At 44.4% G+C, this 23,104-nt stretch overlaps 1 protein-coding gene across 4 annotated transcripts in view; it reads right to left on the reverse strand.

Moving 5' to 3' along the window:
• Positions 1–23,104, reverse strand: part of CROT (carnitine O-octanoyltransferase) — an 898,406-nt gene that overhangs the window by 158,358 nt on the left and 716,944 nt on the right. For all 4 annotated transcript variants that reach the window (XM_069648391.1, XM_069648390.1, XM_069648392.1 and 1 more), the window contains one exon: positions 16,421–16,544. In XM_069648391.1, coding sequence (XP_069504492.1) covers positions 16,421–16,544 — 124 coding nt within the window. The remainder of the gene's footprint in view (positions 1–16,420; positions 16,545–23,104) is intronic.

Here is a 23,104-nt window from a genome sequence, read left to right on the forward strand (position 1 = left end):
TCCTTACACTAAGGGAAGCTATGAAGATGCAAGATACCCAACGGAATAGCCACCAGAACAGCGACGCCTCTGCTCTGACTTTTGCCCGCCAAGACACGTCTTTCTTCAGCGAAAATATTAGCGCAAAGATGATATTATCACTACAATTATCAAAGGACTATATGGGTGAGGGAAAGATTCAAGAAAAACAAAAGAGATTCTTCAATGCTGTTCTGGATATGTTAGAATGGGCTGGATAGGATTACTTAAGGATAAGAGATTGGCTATGGACAGTTCTATGCTATAGATACTCTCAACTATGTTTTGGAATAGGCCCGTCAAAGATCTGGTCAAAGGTTTTAGTCTGGAATTCTGCTAGCCCACCGGACAGGATTCAGGTGCTTGGTTCTGCACTCAGCACGGCACTTGGTCTCTGCACGGCCTCTGAACTGGATCTGACGGGTTGGTTCTGGGTTAGCACAGCCAGGCTGTTCAATTTTGGTGTGCCCATAGGAAGTCTGGGGGTAAAATCAGGTTGCAAGATTTTAAAGGCCAAGCTGACAAGGGTTCAGCTTTGGAATTGGACCTTCTCTGCTTTCAAGTTCTGGAGTGTTGAATCTGGGTTCTGGCAAGAGTTCTTGGCAAGAAAGCAGAAAACAGCACGCCCGGCTGTTCCTTTTGTGGGGTTCCCCTTGGAAAGCTGGGGTTAAAATCAGGTTGCAAGATTTTAAAGGCCAAGCTGAGAAAGGTTCAGCTTTGGAATTGGGCCTTCTGCTTTCAGAGTTCTGGAGTCTTGGATCTGGGTTCCTCCTGCAGAGCGCTTCGCCAGTAAATCAGTTGATGGGTGAATGTGTGTGTGTCTAGGTCCTAAACAGTCCCGATTTTTGTATTTCCCATAGGGGTGGGTAGGCTGATTATACTAAGCCCACCTTCTAGGAATCCGATTGGTCAGAGTATTTCCCCTCTCCTGATTTGAGAAGGAAATCTAGTGTCATAGTAATGCTGCAATTTACAATCCAAGGAAAAACATCCCCCTTGTTTCTACACAGAAAATATATTTTTCATATAAAGCATATTTACAATATCACCAACTTGATAATAATACATATTCACATCACAGATTTAATAGAGCATGTATCCATTCGAGTCCCATCTTCTTGAGAGTTTTGGTTCGAAATTGACAGTTTTTCGCGCTTTTGGTTGGTTACCCAGTGTCAGATCTGTACACCTTTTTCCACATACATGCGCATGACATCTGGGCATAATCTTGTACATTTTCATATCCCTAGCATTATCACAATTGCTACAACATCAACATTTTGGTAGTCCTGTCTCTGAACATCGCAAAGAGTTTAGAGTAGTTTCAAACTGTGAGCAGGATTTTCATATTAACAACCTATAAAATACAGATTTTTCCAAGTTTTACACAGTTTTCTATGAGTCTTTTTCCAAAAAGATATTTCCTTGGAGTTTAAGATACACATATCTGTCTAGTCCCGCCTCCAAGGTTGGGCTGGGCAAAGAGCAACCTGGGCCTCTCTTCCTTTGGCAGTTGGTTTCTGTTGACACCCAAATTTGCATTTCCTTTCAGTCAAGGGAGTCTTTTGTCTCCACTCAGAGCAACAGGCCAAAATCTCCTCCCACCTCCATTAAAAACTCAATGCCAGTTCTTGAGCAGAGAGCAGGAGGAAGATTCCTTCGTTTGGGAGCAGCTGTGGAATGTCTTTGAAGTCCAGTGTGGCTGACATTAGTCACCTTTAAAACACTGTTTTAAAATTGTCTTTTCTAAAATACAATTTACATTTTCAACAAATATACACACAAATCTCTTCATACCAGTCTTTTTTAAAACATAGAAATTGAATTGTAGCAACCTATATTGCTTTTGATGGCAAGTCTCTTCTTTTCCACAATTTGATTTTAAGACAAAAGTTTTAAACTGACAGTAGAAGTAAATGACAGCTTGGACACAGGCGAGCAGCAGTACTGCGCCCATATCTGATATTTTTCCCAGGCAAGCACCTTTTGAATGTGGATTTTTTTTATGATGAAAGGTGCTTCTCCTGACATTGCGCTTATGGGGATTCCTTGAATAAGGTGATGGTGAACACCCCACAAGGATGTTGGATCTTCTCTGCTGTTTGGAAACCATGATTTTGCACTTTCAACAGCCAAGGAAAAACAGATTTTAAAGCACTTCTGGGTTTTCCTTGGAATGTAGCACTGCCTTTTCATTTAGTTTCATTTCACTCTGCGGGCAGCCCAATGATAGGTTCTGGCAGTGTGGTCTCCTGTTTTGCCACTGACATAGGCAAAAATAGATTTGGCAGCCTATTTTTCAGGTTTCCCAGCGCCCTTCTCAGAGATTTTTAGCACATAGGGCTTTTAGGCGCCATTATGTTGTTTGTGATGAAAGCAGCACACAGTGATGTTGCAGGGCAGCCTAGTGGGTTAGAACATCCCACAAGCCCCCCCTTACGATTTGGCGTTGTTTGTCCATCAATGGGAAGACGCAAGACTGGGATGATCAGTCTCTTTTCTTTTGGTTACAAAAATAGCAAAGTTCATCATCTTTTCTTCCATCAGGGGTGGATCGACCAGTTCTCCTCGCCCAGTCCTGATGTGAGTATGGAGCGATACTCCGGGCCCCTTGGATCTTTCCTTCTAGTCCCCGGGTGGTCCTCCTTGGTTATAGTCTCCATGGTTTCCAATTCTAGGATGACAAAGCAAAAACATATTTGTAGACATTTCCCCACCACTATTAATGTAGTGGTGTGGACACATATACATTGTGACAATCAGAACACATTTTCCATTTGTAAGTTATTGACTATATATGGAATATTTCATAGTGGGAATTCTAGGGAGCTGGAGTGACCCCCTCTGGGGTTCCAGAAGACTCCTCCAGTTGCTATAGTGTGCGCCTAGGATGGCAACACTTTAGTTGGTTAATATGGACCCACTTATCTTCCCCCTCTGCCAAACTGCCTTTGGGGATGCAGATTTTGTAGGCGACTGGTGAGATATTGTCTACAATTTCAAAAGGACCCCTCCAGGTAGGCAAACATTTGCACTGTTTTGCCTGGTTCCTTTGGAAATTGTATAAGTAGACCCAGTCTCCTACATGGTATTCTTTTCTGGTAGTCTTTAAATCATAGTTGGTCTTCATGCTGTCTGCAGATCTTTCTAGATTTCGCTGAGCATAGGCAAAAGCATGTTGAAGGTGTTTTCTTAGATTTTCAACATACTCATGAGTTGTGGAGGCATTGATCAATGTCTGCTCTTGGGTTCTGTAGAGCAGATGCTGGGGAAACACCATCCTGTGTCCAGTCATCAGCTCAAACTGTGACATTTTAGTTGCAGATGAAGGGGTAGATCTGATGGCCATTAGGACAAGAGGTAATCGAATATCCCAACTTGGCCCAGAATCTGCCAAAAACTTTTTAATATGCTCACAATTGTTTTGTTGTATCTCTCTACTACACCACTAGAGGCAATGTGTAGCTTCCTTTTAACCCCAAGTATCTCCCACATCTTTGTCATTACTTCGTTAGTGAAGTGGCTACCTCGGTCTGACTCGATCCTTTGGGGTAGTCCAAAACGCAAAAAGATGTGGTTGATCATCAGGGCAGCTGCTGTTTCTGCCTTGTAGTTTGGGGCTGGGAGACATTCCACCCATTTAGAAAACAAGCATGTCACGGTCAACATGTACTTGTTCCCCTTAGAGTAGTGAATCACGGGCCCGATATAATCGACTTGTAAATCTGACCAAGGCAGTGTCATCCCCCTCTTTTGGAGAGGTGCACAGTGTGTGAGGGATGTTGGCTGAAATTGTGCACACACAAGACACCCCTTCAAATATTGGTTGAGGTCCTGCCCCATGTGTTGCCAGTATGCAACCTCTCTTAAGATTTCAAGTGTTGTATGAAACCCCTTATGACCAGATGTGGCCGCTTCATGGGCATGACTTATCAGGCTTCGGAATGTGGTAGGGACCACCCACTGGTCATGGCCAGCTAGGGATCTCCTCACCAACAAACTGTCTTGGATTCTGAACATTTCATCAACACTCTGAGGTCCTCTTTCCCTATGTAATCGGTATCCATCAGGAGAAAGTTCTCAGGATCCTCAATTTGTTGATAAAACTTACCAATTATTGGATACCCTTTTTGAGCCATAATCAAATCAGCATCTGGGGTCTCCTTACTTCATTGTGCAGTTGAGAGTTCATTGTGAGCATTTGTGTGGGACCTAGTGATAGCAGTGACCTAGATTTCCCCCAAACGGGACTCGATCTCAAGTAGATCCCCTTGGATGGCTCCGGTTTTGGCCAGCTGATCAGCTAAGTCATTTCCAGTTTTGTCTGGTCCCTCTACCTTGGAATGACCCTTGATCTTTTTCCAGTAGATGGTCATCCCATTCGAGGTGACCAGATCATCAATGTTTTGAATTAATTTCCCATGTTTCAAGGGTTTGTTGTTAGCACATAACATGCCTCTGGTTTTCCAGTTAACCAGGTGCTCCACGAACCTGTTCCGTACATAATCCGAATCTGTGATTATGACCAGTTCGTGGAGTTGATGTTGCACAGCAGTGAGGATGGCTTGATGCACAGCCATCAACTCTGCCACTTGACTACTTCGGGGACCAATCTTATACCCAGCGGAGGGTTCTGGGGTCTCATTCACCCATGCATTCCCTACGCCAGCCACAAGTTCTTTTTCCCTGTTGTTGTCAACATGGTAAGAGCATCCATCCACATAGACAGTGGGCATTCCCTCACACGTGTCTTCTTCAAAGACTGTGTGGGGAATTGAGGTATGCCTCCATGTTGTCCTTAATTTTTAGAATCTCGTCTTCGAGACAGTTTTATCTGGCACAATCATGCAAGTCAGCCAGACCTTGCGCGAGGGGACACTTCTTGTTTTGGCCATATCTGACCTCCACAGGAAAGCCTTGCATTGACAGAATCCAGGAAGTAATTCGGTAATTGCTTACATTTCCGGCCCGGATTCTGTTACTTTGGAGATATTGCAGCGGCTGGTGTGGAGTCTCCACTATGTTGTGTTCCCCCTGGATAAACGGTCGGTAATTCTTCAATGCCCACACCGTTGCCAGGAGTGCCTTCTCACAATCGTTGAATTTTTCCTCCACAGAGGATAGAGTTTTGCTCGCATAGGAGATTACTTTATTGACCTTGTCATGCTTTTGATATAATACTGCAGTCAAGCATGTATTAGAGAACCCTGTCTCCAAGAAGAACTCCTTGTTTTTGACAGGGTAAGCTAGGCATGGCGCTTGTGAGAGGCTTCTTTTGAGTTGTCTTACTGCCTCGGCTTCTTCTGGACCCCATTCCCACTTGATCCCCTCCCTTTAAAAGATGAATCAAGGGTCTTGTGATCTCTGCGTAGTCCCCAATGAACTTTCTGCTGTAATTAGTCAGTCCAAGGAGGCTCCTTAGTTCCCGCAGAGTTGTGGGGTCTTTCAATTTCTGGAGGGCTTCCACTTTCTTTTCCTGGGGACAGAGACCCTGAGGAGTAATCTCATGCCCCAAGAAATGCACACGGGTTCTACACCACTGTGCCTTTTGAAAGCAGAGTTTTGCTCCGGCAGCCCTCAACTGTGCCAGAACATAACGGATCTCCGCTATGTGTTCCTCCACAGTCAAGCTTTTGATGAGAACATCATCTACATAGGCCAGGTTACCCCTTTCACCCAGGTCGGGCATGGCCTTATGTAGAAAGATATTAAATTAATTGCTGGAGTTGATGTATCCGAAGGGAGTCCGGGTCCATGTGTACTGCTGCCCCCCGAAGTTAAAGGCCAGCTTGTATTGGTCCTCCCTACTGACAGGTACAGTCCAGTAGTCAGTGGTCAGGTCTATTGCAGTGAATACCTGTGACCCCTGGATCTGGGCCAACCCTTGGTCAATGTAGGGTATGGACCCGTTTGTTGAGCTCCCTAAGGTCGGCGCAGAGTCTCCACTGGCCATTTGGCTTCAATATCCCCAGCACCGGATTCTTGAAGGTGCTGTGGACTGGATGGATTATCCCACGGGACTCAAGGTTCTTAATTATTTCAGTAAGTGACTCCATTGATGCGAGAGTCAAGCAATATTGCTTCACAAACACTGGAGTCATGCCAGGGTCCGTGGGAATTGTTGTTGTGTGGATGTCGGTGCGACCACAGTCATATGAGTCCACTGCAAAGAGATCTTGAAAATCCAAGAAAACTTGTTTCCATTTTTGCCTTTGCTCCAGAATCTCACAGGCATCAGTTAGGTTGACTCTCTCTTCAACCATCTACCTGAAGCCTGGAAAGACTTGTGGTTTTGCTATCTCAGCGGCCTCCTCCAGCTGGGTGGAGAAGTCCCTGGTCAAAGTGCTGATTTTGACAGGTGGCTTCAGGTGGGGAAAAAAGTCCTCATGGACCTGGAAAATCACCTCATCCCTCATGAAGTCAAAGGTCACATCCTCCTTACCGGTATTGTGTTGTCCTCGCTGTCACTGTCCAAAAATTCCTTGGGGATTGGTCCTAACAGTTCATTGCCTAAATCTATGGAAAAATGTCTGTCATCAACCGCCATTCCAATAATGGTGTCTGCGGCTAGAGTGATACTATTTAAGTCGCTGTTATCCACGTCTATTGGAATGGTGTCATGTTCAATATTGACTAGTGGTGTTGGGTTTACCCCCAACACTTGCTGTTGGAGAGAAGCATTTAGATGAATATAGGCATCAGGGTTTTTCAATTTCTATCCTCTTAACTTTCACTTCCAGGGAGAATTGTCGGGTCCTTTCTGGGTTGGTGACTTCCTCTCCAATCTGAATTTCAACTGCATAAGGCAGCAGTTGAGCTGACCTAAATGCTTTCTCTGGGTCATCAAAGGCCATGGGATTATCTGCTAATCTGGACCAAGCTTTGAGGTTTATTAGGTCCAAACTAATGGCAAAGTGATTGAGAATGTCACTGCCTAAGTAAAAGGCAGCAGTGACGTCTCGCACGACCCAAAAATTATGGACTATGCTCTTGTTGCCTATGGAGATTTTGAGCATACACCTGCTTGGCAGGAGATGTTTGGAATTGGGTGTTTCCATATCCATTTCCCATTTGTCTATGAGTCTAAATGTGGGAATGGCTGGATCTTTTGGGAGCTGGCGGAACATGGCTTAGCTGAGGAAGCTCTTACAGTTGTTCACACACACTCGGGCGAGAACAGAGTCCTTCCCTTCATTTAACTGAACAGGGATGAACAACTGCTCTCCAATTCACTGAATATCAGCCAGGCTTTGAGCTGATTTCTCATCTTTCTGAACTATAGGAGTGGGAATGTCTGATTGTGGATTTGTAAAGAATTTCAGAGTGTTTCCCTACAGTGTGGAATGCCACCTTAGGCTGGAAGGAAGGTTGATTTTCAGAAATAGAGCGGACCCCCCCATCACCAGTTTGTTGTCCTACTGCTATTATTGTCATGTCTGGGATTTGGTTGTTCTGGAAGTGAAAATCTACTTGGTCAGATTTTTGTTCAACCATGTGGCAGGTGCCATTTAAACTAACATGGTTGGCACTCTGTTTTAATTTTATTGGTCGGCTAGGTCCAGAGGACTTTGTTTACGCAATCTATTAGGGGTGACAACCTTCGCAGGAGGTCATTCCCTAGTAAACAAGGGGTGCACTCTGGAGTTACAACTATGACCGGGTGCTTCACCTTGTGTTGCCCAATTTTAATGTCCAAATCCGCAGTCCCCTCAATGGGAATTTCCTTCCCGTCAAAGTTCTGAAAATGTCCAGGAAGCGGGGTGAGAGGAATTTGGTAATTCTCCCCCCTTCCCAAATTCAGTTTATCAAAAGCCTTTTTGGACAGAAGGGTAGCTTGGGATCCAGTGTCCACCAGTGCCAAAATTGTACCCTGCCCCTGTATTTGGACCGGGGCATAGAATCTTCCCTCCTTCTCCTCAAGGGGGCACAGATCATGTACATTTTTGGACAACTGGTGGGTTAGCTTTTTAGTTTAGGACACTGATAGAGAAGAGGTTTGGCCAGAATTCTGTGGGGAGCCTCAGGAATCTGCAAAGAAAAGGTGGCAACTAGATATGGTAGAAGTTTTGGGTTCCCCAGGTTCCGGTTCTGGGCCGCCCACCCCTTTTTGGAGGCAGTCACCAGGATGTGTTTGAACCAGGGGATTTTCATGTTGTTGGTTCTGGGGGTGGATGATGGGCGGCACAAAGATATTTCCTTGGTGTTAAAGATGTACATATCTGTCTAGTCCCGCCTCCAAGGTTGGGCTGGGCAAAGAGCAACCATGGCCTCTCTTCCTTTGACAGTTGGTTTCTGTTGACACCAGAATTTGCATTTCCTTTCAGTCAAGGGAGTCTTTGTTTCTCCACTCAGAGCAACAGGCCAAAATCTCCTCCCACCTCCATTAACAACTCAATGCCAGTTCCTGAGCAGAGAGCAGGAGGAAGATTCCTTCGTTTGGGAGCAGCTGTGGAATGTCTTTGAAGTCCAGTGTGGCTGACATTAGTCACCTTAAAAACACTGTTTTAAAATTGTCTTTTCTAAAATACAATTTACATTTTCAACAAATATACACACAAATCTCTTCATACCAGTCTTTTGAAAACATAGAAATTGAATTGTAGCAACCTATATTGCTTTTGATGGCAAGTTTTAAACTGACAGTATAAGTAAATGACAGCTTGGACACAGGCGAGCGGCGGTACTGCCTCCATATCTGACATATTTTTCCCAGGCAAGCACCTTTTGAATGTGGATTTTTTATGATGAAAGGTGCTTCTCCTGACATTGTGCTTATGGGGATTCCTTAAATAAGGTGAGGGTGAACACCCCCACAAGGATGTTGGATCTTCTCTGCTGTTTGGGAACCATGATTTTGCACTTTCATCAGCCAAGGAAAAACGGATTTTAAAGCACTTCTGGGTTTTCCTTGGAATGTAGCACTGCCTTTTCAAGTAGTTTCATTTCACTCTGCGGGCAGCCCAATGATAGGTTCTGGCAGTGTGGTCTCCTGTTTTACCACTGTCATAGGCAAAAATAGATTTGGCAGCCTATATTTCAGGTTTCCTTGCACACTTCTCAGAGATTTTTAGCACATAGGGCTTTTTGGTGGCCATTCTGTTGTTTTTGATGAAAGCAGCACACAGTGATGTTGCAGGGCAGCCTAGTGGGTTAAAACATCCCACAACAGTGGCCTTGCACTGCTCCATGCTGTCCAGCCTTGGCCAGATTGCAGCCAGTGAGTAATGTGGCACAGGCTGTGGACAGGGCTGAAGCAGGGCAACCTGAAGCCTTTGACATTCTGCTAATCTTCTGGAGTGCCATCGTCCCTGGGTCTGGCTCAGCCTGGTGCTGATAATGGCTGTCTGCCACAGGTGACGAGGGGATCCCAGGAGGCAGATGGTTGGGTCTAGATGTGAGAGTGGCACCATGTTGCTCCTATAGAATCTACACAGGGGCCGCCTGTGATGTGGCAGTAACAGCTGCTGGGGGTGCTGCACCTGCAACATCATGTGCAGTGCCTTCTATGCCATCTGCAGAGCTGGTGGAAGGGCCACTGGGTACACATGTGGGGACAGTGGCCTTCTGCGTACTTTGAACGGCTGACATGGAGCTGAGGTCATGTAGCCTTGGTGACTCCCTCTGGATCTTCAGCCCGCTACTCCCTTGGCTGGCCTGTCCAGGGGTAGAGGTAGATGCGCTGCCAATGGTGGAGGTCTCCTGGGCTGTGGTGCGCATGCCTTTTCAGCCTGAGTTGACTGTGAACCTGTTGGGTGAATAATGACATGCTATCAGTCATCAAGCATACCAGTAAGTGGGCTAGCACGACACTCATGCAAGACCACGCAGCAAGAAGCAAGACCATGCAGAGCAACAGAGGTTGGAATCCGCGATCCGCGCTTAGAAACCTAACTCAGGTATGGTATTAAGCGCGTTATAAAATAACCAATCAAATAAAATAAAATAAATAAGTAAAGTATGGTCTTCCTACACACATTTTGTATGATGGGTAAGGTGGGTTTCAGGCCAATGAGTACAGCTAATGAAATGTGGGAGTAGTGTCTCCTGAGGGTGTACACTGCAAATGCATTGCCTGTTGCCCTGCCAATATGGCTTGTTCTGGTGGTGCAGGGGGTTCACTTCGTAATATGGACTTTCACAGCACACATGTGTGCCTCTTATGGTTCCATGGCTTCAAATGCACATTTCCCCTACAATGCATGTGCATTATAACAGTATCCCACCTTCCTTGGCACATGCATGTAGTCTCTGTGTCTTTGTACAGAATGCCATGTAGTTGCCCATTCCCCTGACCATTAGCCTCATCTATGCTGCGGACGCATGCTTTTGGCCAGTGCATTCACTTGTGAGTGGGAACTGAAAGACTCACCGGCATCCCCTCGGCCGCTTGCTCCGGCTTCGGTGCTGCCAATCCCCTCTTTCCCATCCATGCGGAGGATTGAGCTGGCCTTATCCTCCCATGGAGCTAGGGTGAGGGGTTTCACGGTGCCATCTCCTGTGGTGGATGTCTCTCAGTTGTGCCTGGTGATGAAGCTGCAGCCCCTGGCCGTCAGGTCATTCCACCTCTTGCAGTCTTCAATGTCCCATGAGGCAATGTACAGTGCCACAACCTTGTCACATATGGTCACCCATATGGCTGTTTTCCTCTGGCCAGTGGTCCACCATTGCCTGCTTCCATACAATTAATCTGCACGTGAGAAAACCTCATGCACCACCACCTGCAGTTCACCCTAATTAAATAGGTGCTTCTGCCTCTGGTACCTTCACTTTACCCTTTTCCTGGGACATGTTCCTACCAACTCTTGTATTCGGATGACACAAGGAAATGGGAGATTCAGGGTGGATTGGATTTGTAAAGATGTACACCGGTGGAATTAGTTCTGAATGTGGTGGCGAATCCGAGCAGAATTACCATCCAGAACTCATTTCCGGCAGATGGAATTACTGTTACCGCCAATTGTGCGTGTGCACTCCTGACAACTTATACAACCCGTAATGAGACTCTATATCTGTACCTTTGATATATTTTACCATGAACACGCTAAATTACTTTAATTTTAAAGGATCCAAAACTTTCTTATTAAAAGAAAATGTACAGTGCACTAACTGTACATGAAGTTAAAAACATACACATTCAATGATTGTATTGAACGCTATTTGGCGAGCTAAAATGGATCTTTTTACCTTAGGCTTCATCATTGCCCAAGATCCACACAATGATATCAAACTTTAGGTCATAAAAGAAATAATGCCAATGTCAAAATATGCCAAATGCACTAGTCACTCAGTACCCTCTTACAATCAATGGACTACACCTTCTGCATAACACCTCGACACAACTGAAACAGTGAAACAAAACTGAATCTGGCCAGCTGGAACACACGTGGCCATGCCCACTTAATGGATTCCACTGATAATCAAATCGATAATTTCAATATCTTGGCATTTCAAGAGACATGGCTCACAAAAGTTCTTAAGTGGAACAATCATGCCATTAACATTACTACCAGCAATTCCTGCTCACAGGGGTCGGCCTAGTTCTGGTGTCCTTGTAGCTGTAAAATTAAGTACAGGCCTGATGGTGCAACCATGGTTCTCTCCGAACAACTTCACACAACTAGTGAAAATCAGCTATCACGATCGAGTATTGGCCCTCTTCAACATCTACAGAAACCCAGCTGACATTTCAGAAGACCGTTTTTGCAAAGATTTGGAAAATCTTCTTGATACAATTGCTATTGATACTTCTATCTCCAACACTTATTACTGGTGAGTTGAATTTACATTGCCTTTCTCCTAAAACGACAAAGAGTAATAACACTACCTTGAGATGGACCGCACTCATGAGTGAAAGACACTTCATCGTGGCCAACGGGTCACTACCAGGAGACTTACCATCGCACAATACATGGAGCAGAAGACCCTCAAAAAGTATAATTGACTATATCTATATGGAGAGACAACTGTATGCTGCCGCTGATAGATTCGAGATTGTCAACCAACAGCACTGTGATCATAACATGTTGACTGTTCATTGGACCTGGAACTACACAAGCCCCATTACTACGAAGCAGTGGCACAAAGGGTCTCTCAATATAAATAATGCCAAGACACGCTTTCGATGGTCTGAAAATACACTACCAGTTTCAATGAAAAGCTCCAACAGAATCAATTAAACAAGGGTGACAGACCATACACGGTTTCTCTTAACCTTTTTAAAATCACATCTAAGACTTCCAATTGGATACCACAAACACACACCCGAGCTACGGCAAATGAAGGCAGAGCATAGACGTGACAGAAAATTGATCAATCAACTACCTTTTCCAGAAAGACTCCATGCTTTAAAGTCTGCTAAATCCAAATATAGAAACTGGGCCCGTGTTCGTAAAGCTTTCTTATATCAGCGCGATGGATAAATAATGTTACAGGTGCTCACTAGCAAAAACATGGTCCCTCTTAAATCAAGCGACACACAGGACCCAGTCCACAGCTCAAATCAATGGAGTTACAGAGCAACAAAGGCTGCAACATTTTTCCAATCGGTATGCCAGTCTCGACTCAACACCTTTACGGAGCACACTCACTGTCCGTATCCCCTGACAATTACTTACACCCACAGAAGATATATTACACTTCATCAAGATATCAAGTGGATCGCGGGCTCCGGGTCCTGATGGGCTAAGCAACGACATGCTGAAGGCCTATCCTCATGCATGGTCTGTCATTTTAAATAACATCTTTACAGACATTATTAGAAATCGAACCATACCAACCTCCTGTCGAAGTCTGTAATTGTCCCAATTTATAAGAAAGGCGATCGCACACTCGCCAAGAATTACAGACAAATATCACTGTTGGATGCGCCCGGAAAAATCTTTGCCGGTTTGTGCTTTGGGAATTTAACAAATGGACTCTAGAACACTACAAATGTGATCTGAACCAAACAGGATTTGTATCAGGCATGGGCACTGGAATTAACTTAATGACTTTGAACGCTATTAAACAATAAGCACACATGACAAAACAGCCACTGTACTTTGCATTCATAGACTTTCATGCAGCTTTTGATTCCGTTTCCCACCAACTTCTCATTAGTAAACAGATTGGAGCAGGTTGTCCGGCCACTTTAATTGACATCATTAATGAACTACACCTCAACACTTCAATTTAGCATCACTGAGGGCCTGCTGTCCGCCTCCATGCCAACGTCAAGACGGCTGAAGCAGGGGTGCATTCTTGCTTCAGCCCCCTTTAATTTTTTCATATTCGACATGCCTGAATTTCTTAGATCCATCATTGCTGATGCGCCCAAAATGGGTTGGAAACTAATATCTGCTTGATTATATGCTGACCTAGTCTTGATCTCCAAGACCCCTATAGGCTTGAAGAGACTACTCCATTCTTTGACATCATATATACAGGCTAATCAATTATCTATTAACATCCAGAAAACTAAAATCATGCTTTGTAATGTTAATTTATCTACCAGAAGTAAACTTAAATGGTCTTTGCAGGGCTTTGAAATAGAAACTGTTGATCAATACACATATTTGGGCATGGTTATTGACAACAAACAACACAATAAAACTCACATACAGGCTTTAGAATCAAAATTGACCACAGCGATCTGTCAGACCAAAATCATACTTCACAAGTATGGCAAATTCCCTATACTTTTTGCGATTACCTATTATAATCAGAAAGTCATTCCTGTGCTTCTATTTGGCATGGAAACGAGGACCATACTTGATGAAATGGTTTTGGTGATAATGGAAGGCAGATACTGGAGAAAGATCCTAAATCTGCCGCAGTGTGTAGCGACTGCATGTCTGAGATATGAAATGGGGCTACTTTCACTAAGCAGCCTATATCAGTGGCGCCTCTGTGCACTGTTCAGAAAATGCATTATGGACGGCAATGCAGACACTTTACTTAATACTCTGGGCCTCATTATGAGTCCGGCGGTAGCCATGCGGGAGTAATTTATTTTCCGGTGTCTGGCAATGGGGATTTACCGGGGCTCAATGGGGAGGACGGATGCATCCGTCAAGGTCTGCGAGCGGGTGCCGGTCCGCCCGCCAGATCAGACCTGGCGGGCTGAAAGCCACCCGCTCGCCGGACTCGTAGTTTGCCGGACCAGTAACAACGGTGCAGGTAGCTTACCTGCACCAAATATTACCGGACCGGCAACCTTGTAATGAGGCCCTCTGTCTGACTACATATTCAACAATGAGCATACCTTTGTAACTGTTTGGAAAGAGGCCATCTTTAATGCCTTGGGCACTGCCGACATAACTCTAGACATTCTTATAGCCGATCCAAACAGGGCTAAACCTAAGCTCCATCAAGCTAATTGGATTGAGACACAAAGAAAACTTCACTTATAAAGGAATTTTAAAGATAATCCATTCCTAGAGAAAAAATCCTGTGTCACAGAACCGTATCTGCTTTCCATTCTTCAACAACTTTGAGATCCACCATTATACGCCTTAGATTTGACCTTTGGCCGACAACAGCGCTACTGGCCAAACGTCAAATGATCAATCGGAGTTTGAATCAATGTGGATTTTGCAAAAACGAACAACAGCAAGACACCTTGCACCATTTCATATTGCAGTGACCAGAATTATCGATGAACAGAGAACGATATCTCACGAGACATTTCAAACGCTTTAGAGCACTCGATGCAGATGACAAATTATTTTTGCAACCACACGTATCAGTATTCAAATTGCTACTTTGAACTCATTATCACTAGAGCAACATGCCTGATTCAACACAAACTCTATTATGATCTCCAGTTCGTTAGCTGTATATGAAATTAGTATGTCTTACATTTTCATAGCCAAAGGTACAAGCTTCTTGATATGTTCGATGTCTCACCAATTGTAATTTTGGCCTGTTTTTACCACCACTGCTTCATTTGAGCTAATTTCCACAACCATAAGTGACAATGACATTTGAACACTAGATATATTGTACCAATATTAGTTAAAATTATTCTGACTATTGGATTCCATTCGTTATTGCAAATGTCAATCAAGTGATAATCTGTGGAACATCTTCACTAGTGAAATTGTTAACATTTTGTGAGCAAACTGTTGACTTTAATTCAATTGCAAACCGTTTACCTAAGCATGATTTCATTCCATTTGACAATGGAATCACTGTTTTACTCTGAGTGTCAGCTGTGAACTGACTTCATTATAAATCGTTAGTTTCCATTGCTGATTTTCCCATTTCTCAAAAAGATTTTAGAACCTTAATTTGTTATCTCTTTTAATTTTCATTGCAATCCCACCATTTTGCCGACTGAATCACATGTGAGCTCAGAAAGTTCTAAATTGCAACATCATAACATTGTGGAATATTAATTTTGTTTTTTGTGTAACCTGTAGACATTGTTGCCTAATTTGTTTTCTTTTAGAAAATGTCAAATTTGTGTTAAATATGTGCATTCATTTGTTCTCAAACATTTTTTGTAACACTGTATATTGAAAAGTTGATTTATTCAGCTTTATCAATGAAACATTTATACCTAAAGATCATTATTAAAGGAAATGCTCCTTATGTTAGACCTTCAGTACAATTTCCTTTCTGCCACCCTTTGGCAGAACTTGCTGTTACGGAATTTTCAAGCCAACAACATCTGTCTCTAGAGCCTTGCTGAACAGTGCATGGGCAATGCCCTGCACATCTTCATCTACTGCATTAAAAAACATCAGCTGCAATTGGTCAGTATAAACAAATCTCAATCATTTACTTCATATTTTCCACTTATAATTTGTTGTAATAAATAGTCATCTCAACAGATATGATATGCAAACTCACCAATGTAGTTTACACATAAGCCATGCTTTTCCATGGTATCATAATTGACAAAAATTGCTATTATTCTAATGTGAACTTTAATATGAAAATATTAACACAAAGATGTGTTATAGTCTGATAGTGGCATTGGATACAGTTGATATTTCGAGTATGACAATTGTTTGCAATACCTATTGGCCTCAATGGGGTGCTTTCTATGAGGAATCAAGGACTTAATATAGTCATTTAAGGCATATTGTGGTTTTGTGTTTGCTTCTTCAAAACTCTAAAAAAAATGATTGTGCATAATGTTTGTTTGTTTTATTTGTATTTATATAGCGCACAACAGTCCGAGGACATCGTGGCACTTGTTACAGTACAAGGCTTAGTTACATAGTCATTAGCAATATATATACAGGGTACAAAATAGTTATATAATCATTGGTAATATATGTACAGGTTACAATAAAGATATACATTTGTATTATATTGGATATTTCTATTATATTATACATTTGTTTAATATTATATACTATATAATGCATGGAAATGATAAGAGAATCAACGCATGCATGCCTTCAACACCTACACTGGAAGATGGGTTGGTCATGGATTGGCACCACTCCACTGCTTCCACCGTACATGGTCTCATTGTTTCTGTGCGCCCATGATAGAAGACCCTCGTTGTAGCAGTTTCATAACAGGAACCTGGGCTGGAAAAATAAAAGGAGATGATCTTTCAGTTCCAGAACTCCTCTTGCCACAAAAATCGGACATTCCACATAATTTCTGATCAGATCAAGCACAGCAAATAGACAAGTCAGATATCACTAATCATGCAGGTTACTGTACAGTGTCTGTGGAAAGCCATGCCTACAAGTCATTTATATCAGAAACCTAACCCTGGCTGGTGGGCAGCACCAGAAAAAGTATATATAAGTATTTGCATGTTGCTTGTGCACTAAACCTAGATATGCAGAGATTAGTGCACAAACTTTTGCTTATTTCCCTACTGATCTGGATATAGTCTTTCTTCATTAGCCACGCATGCATGTGCTTTCTGACTTTATAAACCCTCTCCAAATGGTTTCTTTTCCACTCTTGCTCTGTTAATATTTCTGCATGTGATGTTTGATGCTGTTTATCTGATATGTGATGATTCACTGATATTAGAGCCGAGAGGTCTCCCTTCAACAGTGTGTAATCCCTGATGGCAGCAATGGGTCTGTGGCCATGGCACCAGTGTTACCTGAAAAGACATGCAGTACAATAATCTGTTATTATTATCCTCCAGCTCGGAGCACCCTGAATAAAAAGTGGAAGCAGAGCAGTACTAACAAATAGACGGGGCCACCAAGGGGAAATGCCCCATTTCATGTATTTCTTTAGAGAAACCAAGAAAACAAGGTCAACAACATTAGGCCATTCCAATGTCTGATACTGATCTGGTGGAGAAAAAGGAGAGAGTAATCTCAGCCTCTCGAGAAGTGCTGATGGATACCAGGCGTAGACCAGCTAGGAAGTTGCTACTACTTAATCAAACCCAAAAAGGTGACATGCTTTGGCAGGAAAAACAATAGACTCGAAAAAGGAGAGCTAAGACCTGAGTCAGAGTAGTAGTATGAGAGAAAACCTATGGACGTACACCCAAAGACTTAGAAAGGGAGTGAGGCAGAGAAAGGAAGAGATGCAAGCAGGAATGAAGCTGGTGGGTAAAACCAAGAGGGAGGGGTCTGTAACCACTTGGGGGGAAAAGGAAGATACTTTGGTGAGGAAATTCTGCATTTCGGGGCACTGAGTCAAAGGTCCAAGAATGATGTGTCCACTACTATGGGGATGTAACTGTCATGGTGCGTGCTTCAAAACCCCTGAAACTGATGGGCCCACCCCAGTCACTGACACCCATAAGGGCTTATCAAGCCCCAAAGGAGTGTCCTAGAGCCTCCTGGACTCCGTCCTGGCGCCTTTGGCGCCAGCCTCATAATATGTGTTGAACAGCATGGGACTACTTACTCAGCCTAGTGAGGCTGAGCCTTTCTGCATACCCAGGGCGTGGCTGAGGGACTACTTTACCTGAAAGTCAGGTTGTGGTAAAGGGACTACTTTACCTGGAACTACCTGCAAGGCTATTTAAGCCACACCCTGCAGGCAGAACAAGCTTCGCGTTATTCTGCACTCCTGCAGCGTAACGCTCACCGTGCCTGCTCAGTCCTTGAACTTCTACAGCCACGCCCGTTCAGAGATTCCAATCCATCGGTACCTGAAAGAAGAAAGAGAAGAGAATAGAAGTTAGTACTGCGACGAAGGCCTTATCTGCAGTTTTCATTCACTCGGTCGCGCCCTCAGCTGATCTCTGGACCGCCGCCCTTGCAGAGAAGAAGGCGTCCGCTCAGGCATCCAATACTCACCTGGGGTCTGCATTCCACCGGAATACGCTGGAGCGGTTCTTCCCATTGCCGTCCTGGAGCCGCGCCGCGCCTGCAGGTTAGAAAGAAACAGCAGGTTAGTCTCGCACGAAAAGGAACAGTTATTCAGACTTTCAGCGCCACTCACACACGCTAATACTCACCTGAAGGAATTCTGCTCAGCATCCTAGGAAGAGTCAATTCTTCATCCAAAATCCGCATGAGACCGCGCCTGAAAGAAAAGAAGAAACATGTTTAAAACTTTGGCAATAAAGACTTTAAGCACCTATACCAAGCATCCGTTGGCATAGAGACTTACCTGCTTAATCCCAATATTACAGACTCTGCAACAGCCACTCTGGATCAGTGAAGTAACTAGGTCCGGGGAAAGACTGCTTACTGCGCCCCTGCTGAAGATAAGCAGGACGGAGAGCCTACCTCACAAAACTTCAAGGTGAGACAAAAGAGGTGCCGGGCCTCAAGAGGTCAAAGGAGGTGGGACCTATCCAGCCTCACTCAGTAGCTAATATCGTTTTTCGACCTTGCAGACAGACCCCTCCTGGGGTGATAACAAGGGAGAGGACATCAGCATTCAAGCAGTGCCACGCCATATCATTTGTGCGGCTACTTGCTATGCCCCCGTGGAGACCAGGTGAGCGTGACAGTAACCTTCATTTGCAAACCTAATACATGTTCAGGAGCAACCTGGTTAATAGAGTATGGGCCCTCATTTAGAAGCTGTTTCGAATTCTCTATTTTTATTTTGGAAGGACCTAGAAATGTCTTCAATCTTCACAATCTGTCTCTATTTTCTACTTCTCATCTCTCAAGGTTAAAACCACCTTCTCCGGGGTTTCCAACTTATCTTTCAAGTTCCTTGTGTCTTTGTTTAAAGTTTAGACTGGACCTGCCACAATGCTTCCTGAATCTATGCTAGCTGGTCATTGAGGTGCAATCGCAACTCCCTCTCATTATTTTGGTGGTCACTTGGCTTAAGCTGTAGTTGAGATATTTGAACAAGGACTGCTATAAAGTTTTATTTGCAGGCACTGTACCTCTGTATTCTCTCTGGTTGTCAGGCATGAGTTGTTCCTTTTGCCTTCCTCCAGTCCCTCTGTCCCTCTTAGTTTTGATGGATGAATCATCTGGTCATTGATTTGTCCTTCAGGACAATTTCTCTGCACAAGTCCTGTTTCAAAATCTCGCTCTCTGGGATGTGAGATTGAGTATAGTAAAGGTTACTCATCACCATAGCGACTACTGCACTCCTTGTCTGTAGTCCCCTTTCCTGCATTCTTATGTGTGTCCTTCCCTTTGGGACGGGACAAGCATATTTCTGTTCAGCAAATAGTCTTTTCCTCAAAATTGTGAAAGCTGGGGGTAGGGCCAGCATTGTGTACTAGCCCTGCCCAGCAGCAAAGTCTGTGAGTCGCATGTTTCCCCTGCTTCGAACAGGCAATAGTAGCTACATCTTTTTTAGGGAGAACACAGATGGGGTGCATAGAGGAAAGAGGACTATAGAATAGGAGTGCAATAGTCACTGCAGCCGCTGGAGTAACCCTTATTTAATCTCTCTCGTTCCATTGACTTGATATTTATATGAGATAATCAAGCACACATCGTTCAAGCAAATAGATTCCACAGAACTGCCTGCCCAAAACTATCATCTGCCCTTGAGCTAGCATCCATATAATAATTTCTGCATATTGCGGCCCACTACCCAGCGAGCAATGGAGGCCTTAGAGGCAGGCCTTAGTCCCTTGATGTGCGCCTCCAAATATCACAAAAATCGGTCATCCTTCCTTAAGTCCTTTGTTCTCCGAATATACAATTTAAGAGTTCTACGAATATCCAAACTATGTAGAACCCTCTCAGTCTCTGACTGCACGTTTGGAAAGGAGACTGGGAGAGACATTTCTTGGTTGATGGGGACTATGATATTTCCAGTAGGAACTTTGCGTGAGTCTGAAAACCCACCTTGTTCCTATTGAAGACTATATACGTTTCTGAGAAGTCTAAGGCTTAAATATCGCAGATCCTCCTGGCTCATGTCAGTGACAGCAAGAATGTCCCATTCCAAGTGATCAAATTAATGTCAGTTGTGGCCATGGGTTCAACAGGTTTATGGGAAATGGCCACAAGTGGCAGATGCAATGAACTTGGCTTCGCAGAAGCTGCCACTCGTGCTGAGGGAGTCTGAAAGCATGCTGTGTATCCCAGGCAGATGGAACTGGATGAGGAACGTCCTGTGGGCTGGAGCCCATTTCCACAGGGTCTGGGCTTCTGAGGACAGAATGGAAGAATGGGCTTCACATTTTCTGTGGATGTAAAACCTGGTGGTCGTGTTGTCAGTGAACACCCGGACCTGAAACTGTAGGAAAAAAAGACTTCAGCACCCAAAACACTACTCGAAACTCCAGGAAGTTGATGTGTAGCATCTTCTACCTGTTTTCCTGTGTGGGCTCCCCAGCCTTCAAGTCTGGTCTGGCAGCCGGAAGTGTGCTCCTTGTGTGATATTGAAGCGTACTGCCCACGAATGCAGAGTGTTTTTGACAGGGTTGTGTGAGAAGATTTGTTTCCAGCAAGCATCGAGAAATTCTTGGAGAGCCTCATCAGAAACATGGATCAGGAGAATGCAGGAAGATATCATTCCCACTAGGACTTCAGGCGGGCTTTCACCAGGATGGATTTCACTCTGATGTAGTGCTGATGCAAGACAGTGTGTTAAGACGTGATCCTGAGAACAGAATGTGTTGAGAATGAGCCAATCAGGACTTCGCATAATTGACAGCATATCCTAGTGATGATAAACAAAGAATCCTAGCTTCTGTGTGTTGAAGTGCCGTAGGATGGGAGGAGGCCCTGACCAGCCATTTGGCGAGGTACGGGTAAGCGTGGATTCCTGATCCGTGAACGATGGAGGTGAGCCGCTGCAAGACATTTTGTGAACACCCACGGCGTAAACTTCTAGCCCAAGCCTTGACTTGATAATGCCTTCCTGCCACGGTACATTTCTGGTTTGTCGCATTGATGAATTAGAATATGAATATATGCATCTTCTAATTTGAAAGAGGACAGACAATCCCCTTTGTGTAGTTGTCTCAGAATGTGCTGTAGCATGACCATCCGGAAGGCTTCAGACCATATGAACTTTCTGAACAGTCGTAAGTCTAATATGGGCCTCCAGCCGCCAGATTTCTTTCTTAAGAGAAAGTATCTTGAGTAGACACCTTGACCTCTCTGGTTGACTGGGACATGTTCGACAGCACATTTGGAAAGAAGGGACTGGACCTCACATCAAAGCAATGGCAGGTGCTTCTCCACTTTTGTGGAGGGAGGAGTGGTGGGTAGATGTCGAATGAACTCCAGCGTGTGTTCATGCTGAATTAAAAATACCATTAATCTGTGGTGATGGTGAGCTACTGGTCGATGAAATTGGAGAGACGCCTTCCTTCTGGAGTGTGAGCGTGGAGGGGTGGACTTGATGTTAGGTCAGATTTGCTTCAAGGATTGGCCCCTGCTCTGAGAGGAAAGGTAGTGGTGCTGGTTGCCATGGCAGGCCTGGGACTTTCTCTTGTAGCTGTCAGATATGGCATACGTGTTTGAACGATACGACTGAAACAGGTAGGAAGGTCTGCAGTCCTGTGACGTCTGGGAAAAGCATGCCTTCCTGGAGTGAAAGGACTGACATTGTTGCTGTAGAGTAACCAGTGAGCGAGCCTTATCTGTATTGGCCGTGATGGTTTTGAGGGTGTCCTCCACCTTCTTCCCAAAGAGGTACACACCATTGAAGGGCATATCAATGACCTTAGATTGTACATCTGGTTGAAAAGTTGGGAGTTGCCTTTAGCCATCCCTGACAGTGTAAGACAGCTCCATTTCCCATCTGTCCGAAACAAGTGTCTGCAATATCAACGGCCACGGATATAGCATGGTCTGATGCGGCTTAACCTGTGCAGAGGAGTGAGAAAGCTTCATATTTCTTGTCATAAGGCAAGAAATCCAAGATGCGGCCCATCTTGTACCATAACTCGCTGTTATAGTTGCACAGGATCGCCATGGAATTGGCTGCCCGATGGTGGTAGCGGCTGTGGAAATGATTCTTCCCAAAGCACTCAAGCTGTTTTCCCTCCTTATCAGGCAGTACTTTCCATGGGGAGGATGGGTTGGCGGTTTGCTTACGGGCTGCAACAGAAACCACTGAATCGGGGCTCGGCTGTATACCCAGACACTTTGGGGTGTTATCAGGCACCTAATATTTTTTATGAAACCTATCCTTCTTGGGGAGGGCTATGAATGGGTTGTATCTTCATTTTTCTGTTCGTCTGGCAGTAAATCAAATAATTTCGCTGCCCTGGTCATGAGGGCACAGAAGGAACCAACTTCATCAGGGGGAGAATCTCTGATTGGAGGGCCATCAGGTTCACCATCGCCTGGAACCAGATCATCATATTCATCAGTGGTATTTGTATGAGTAGAAACACCGCCCAGCGAGGCGTCATCCTTGGACTCGGTATATGAAAGTGTGGCATGAAGAGGAGGGGTCGGTGTCCTCCAGTCAGAGATGGAGGTGCAACAATGGGCCTGCTGGTAGATCCTGATGTGGAGCAAGAGACTGAGCAGACAGTCTAGATGGTAATTCCACGACAAGAGTTTGTAATGTAGACAGTATGTCCAATGACAGGTCTCATGGCTAGGAATGACTGAGAGCCGGTTTAAGATGCGGCCTTGAGGGTGTAATAGGTACATGTGGGGGTGGAATGGCAGGAGGTGGTTGTGCTGGAAGTGATGGAGGAACCTCCCCGTAGTCTTCCTCCGAGAATACACCTTCTCGACTTTCAAAGCCTGTATCAATGACATGCTTTTGT

This window comes from Ambystoma mexicanum, chromosome 2q (genome assembly GCF_040938575.1).
Source record: "Ambystoma mexicanum isolate Mex_15411 chromosome 2q, UKY_AmexF1_1, whole genome shotgun sequence".
NCBI classification, from domain to species: Eukaryota; Metazoa; Chordata; class Amphibia; order Caudata; family Ambystomatidae; genus Ambystoma; species Ambystoma mexicanum.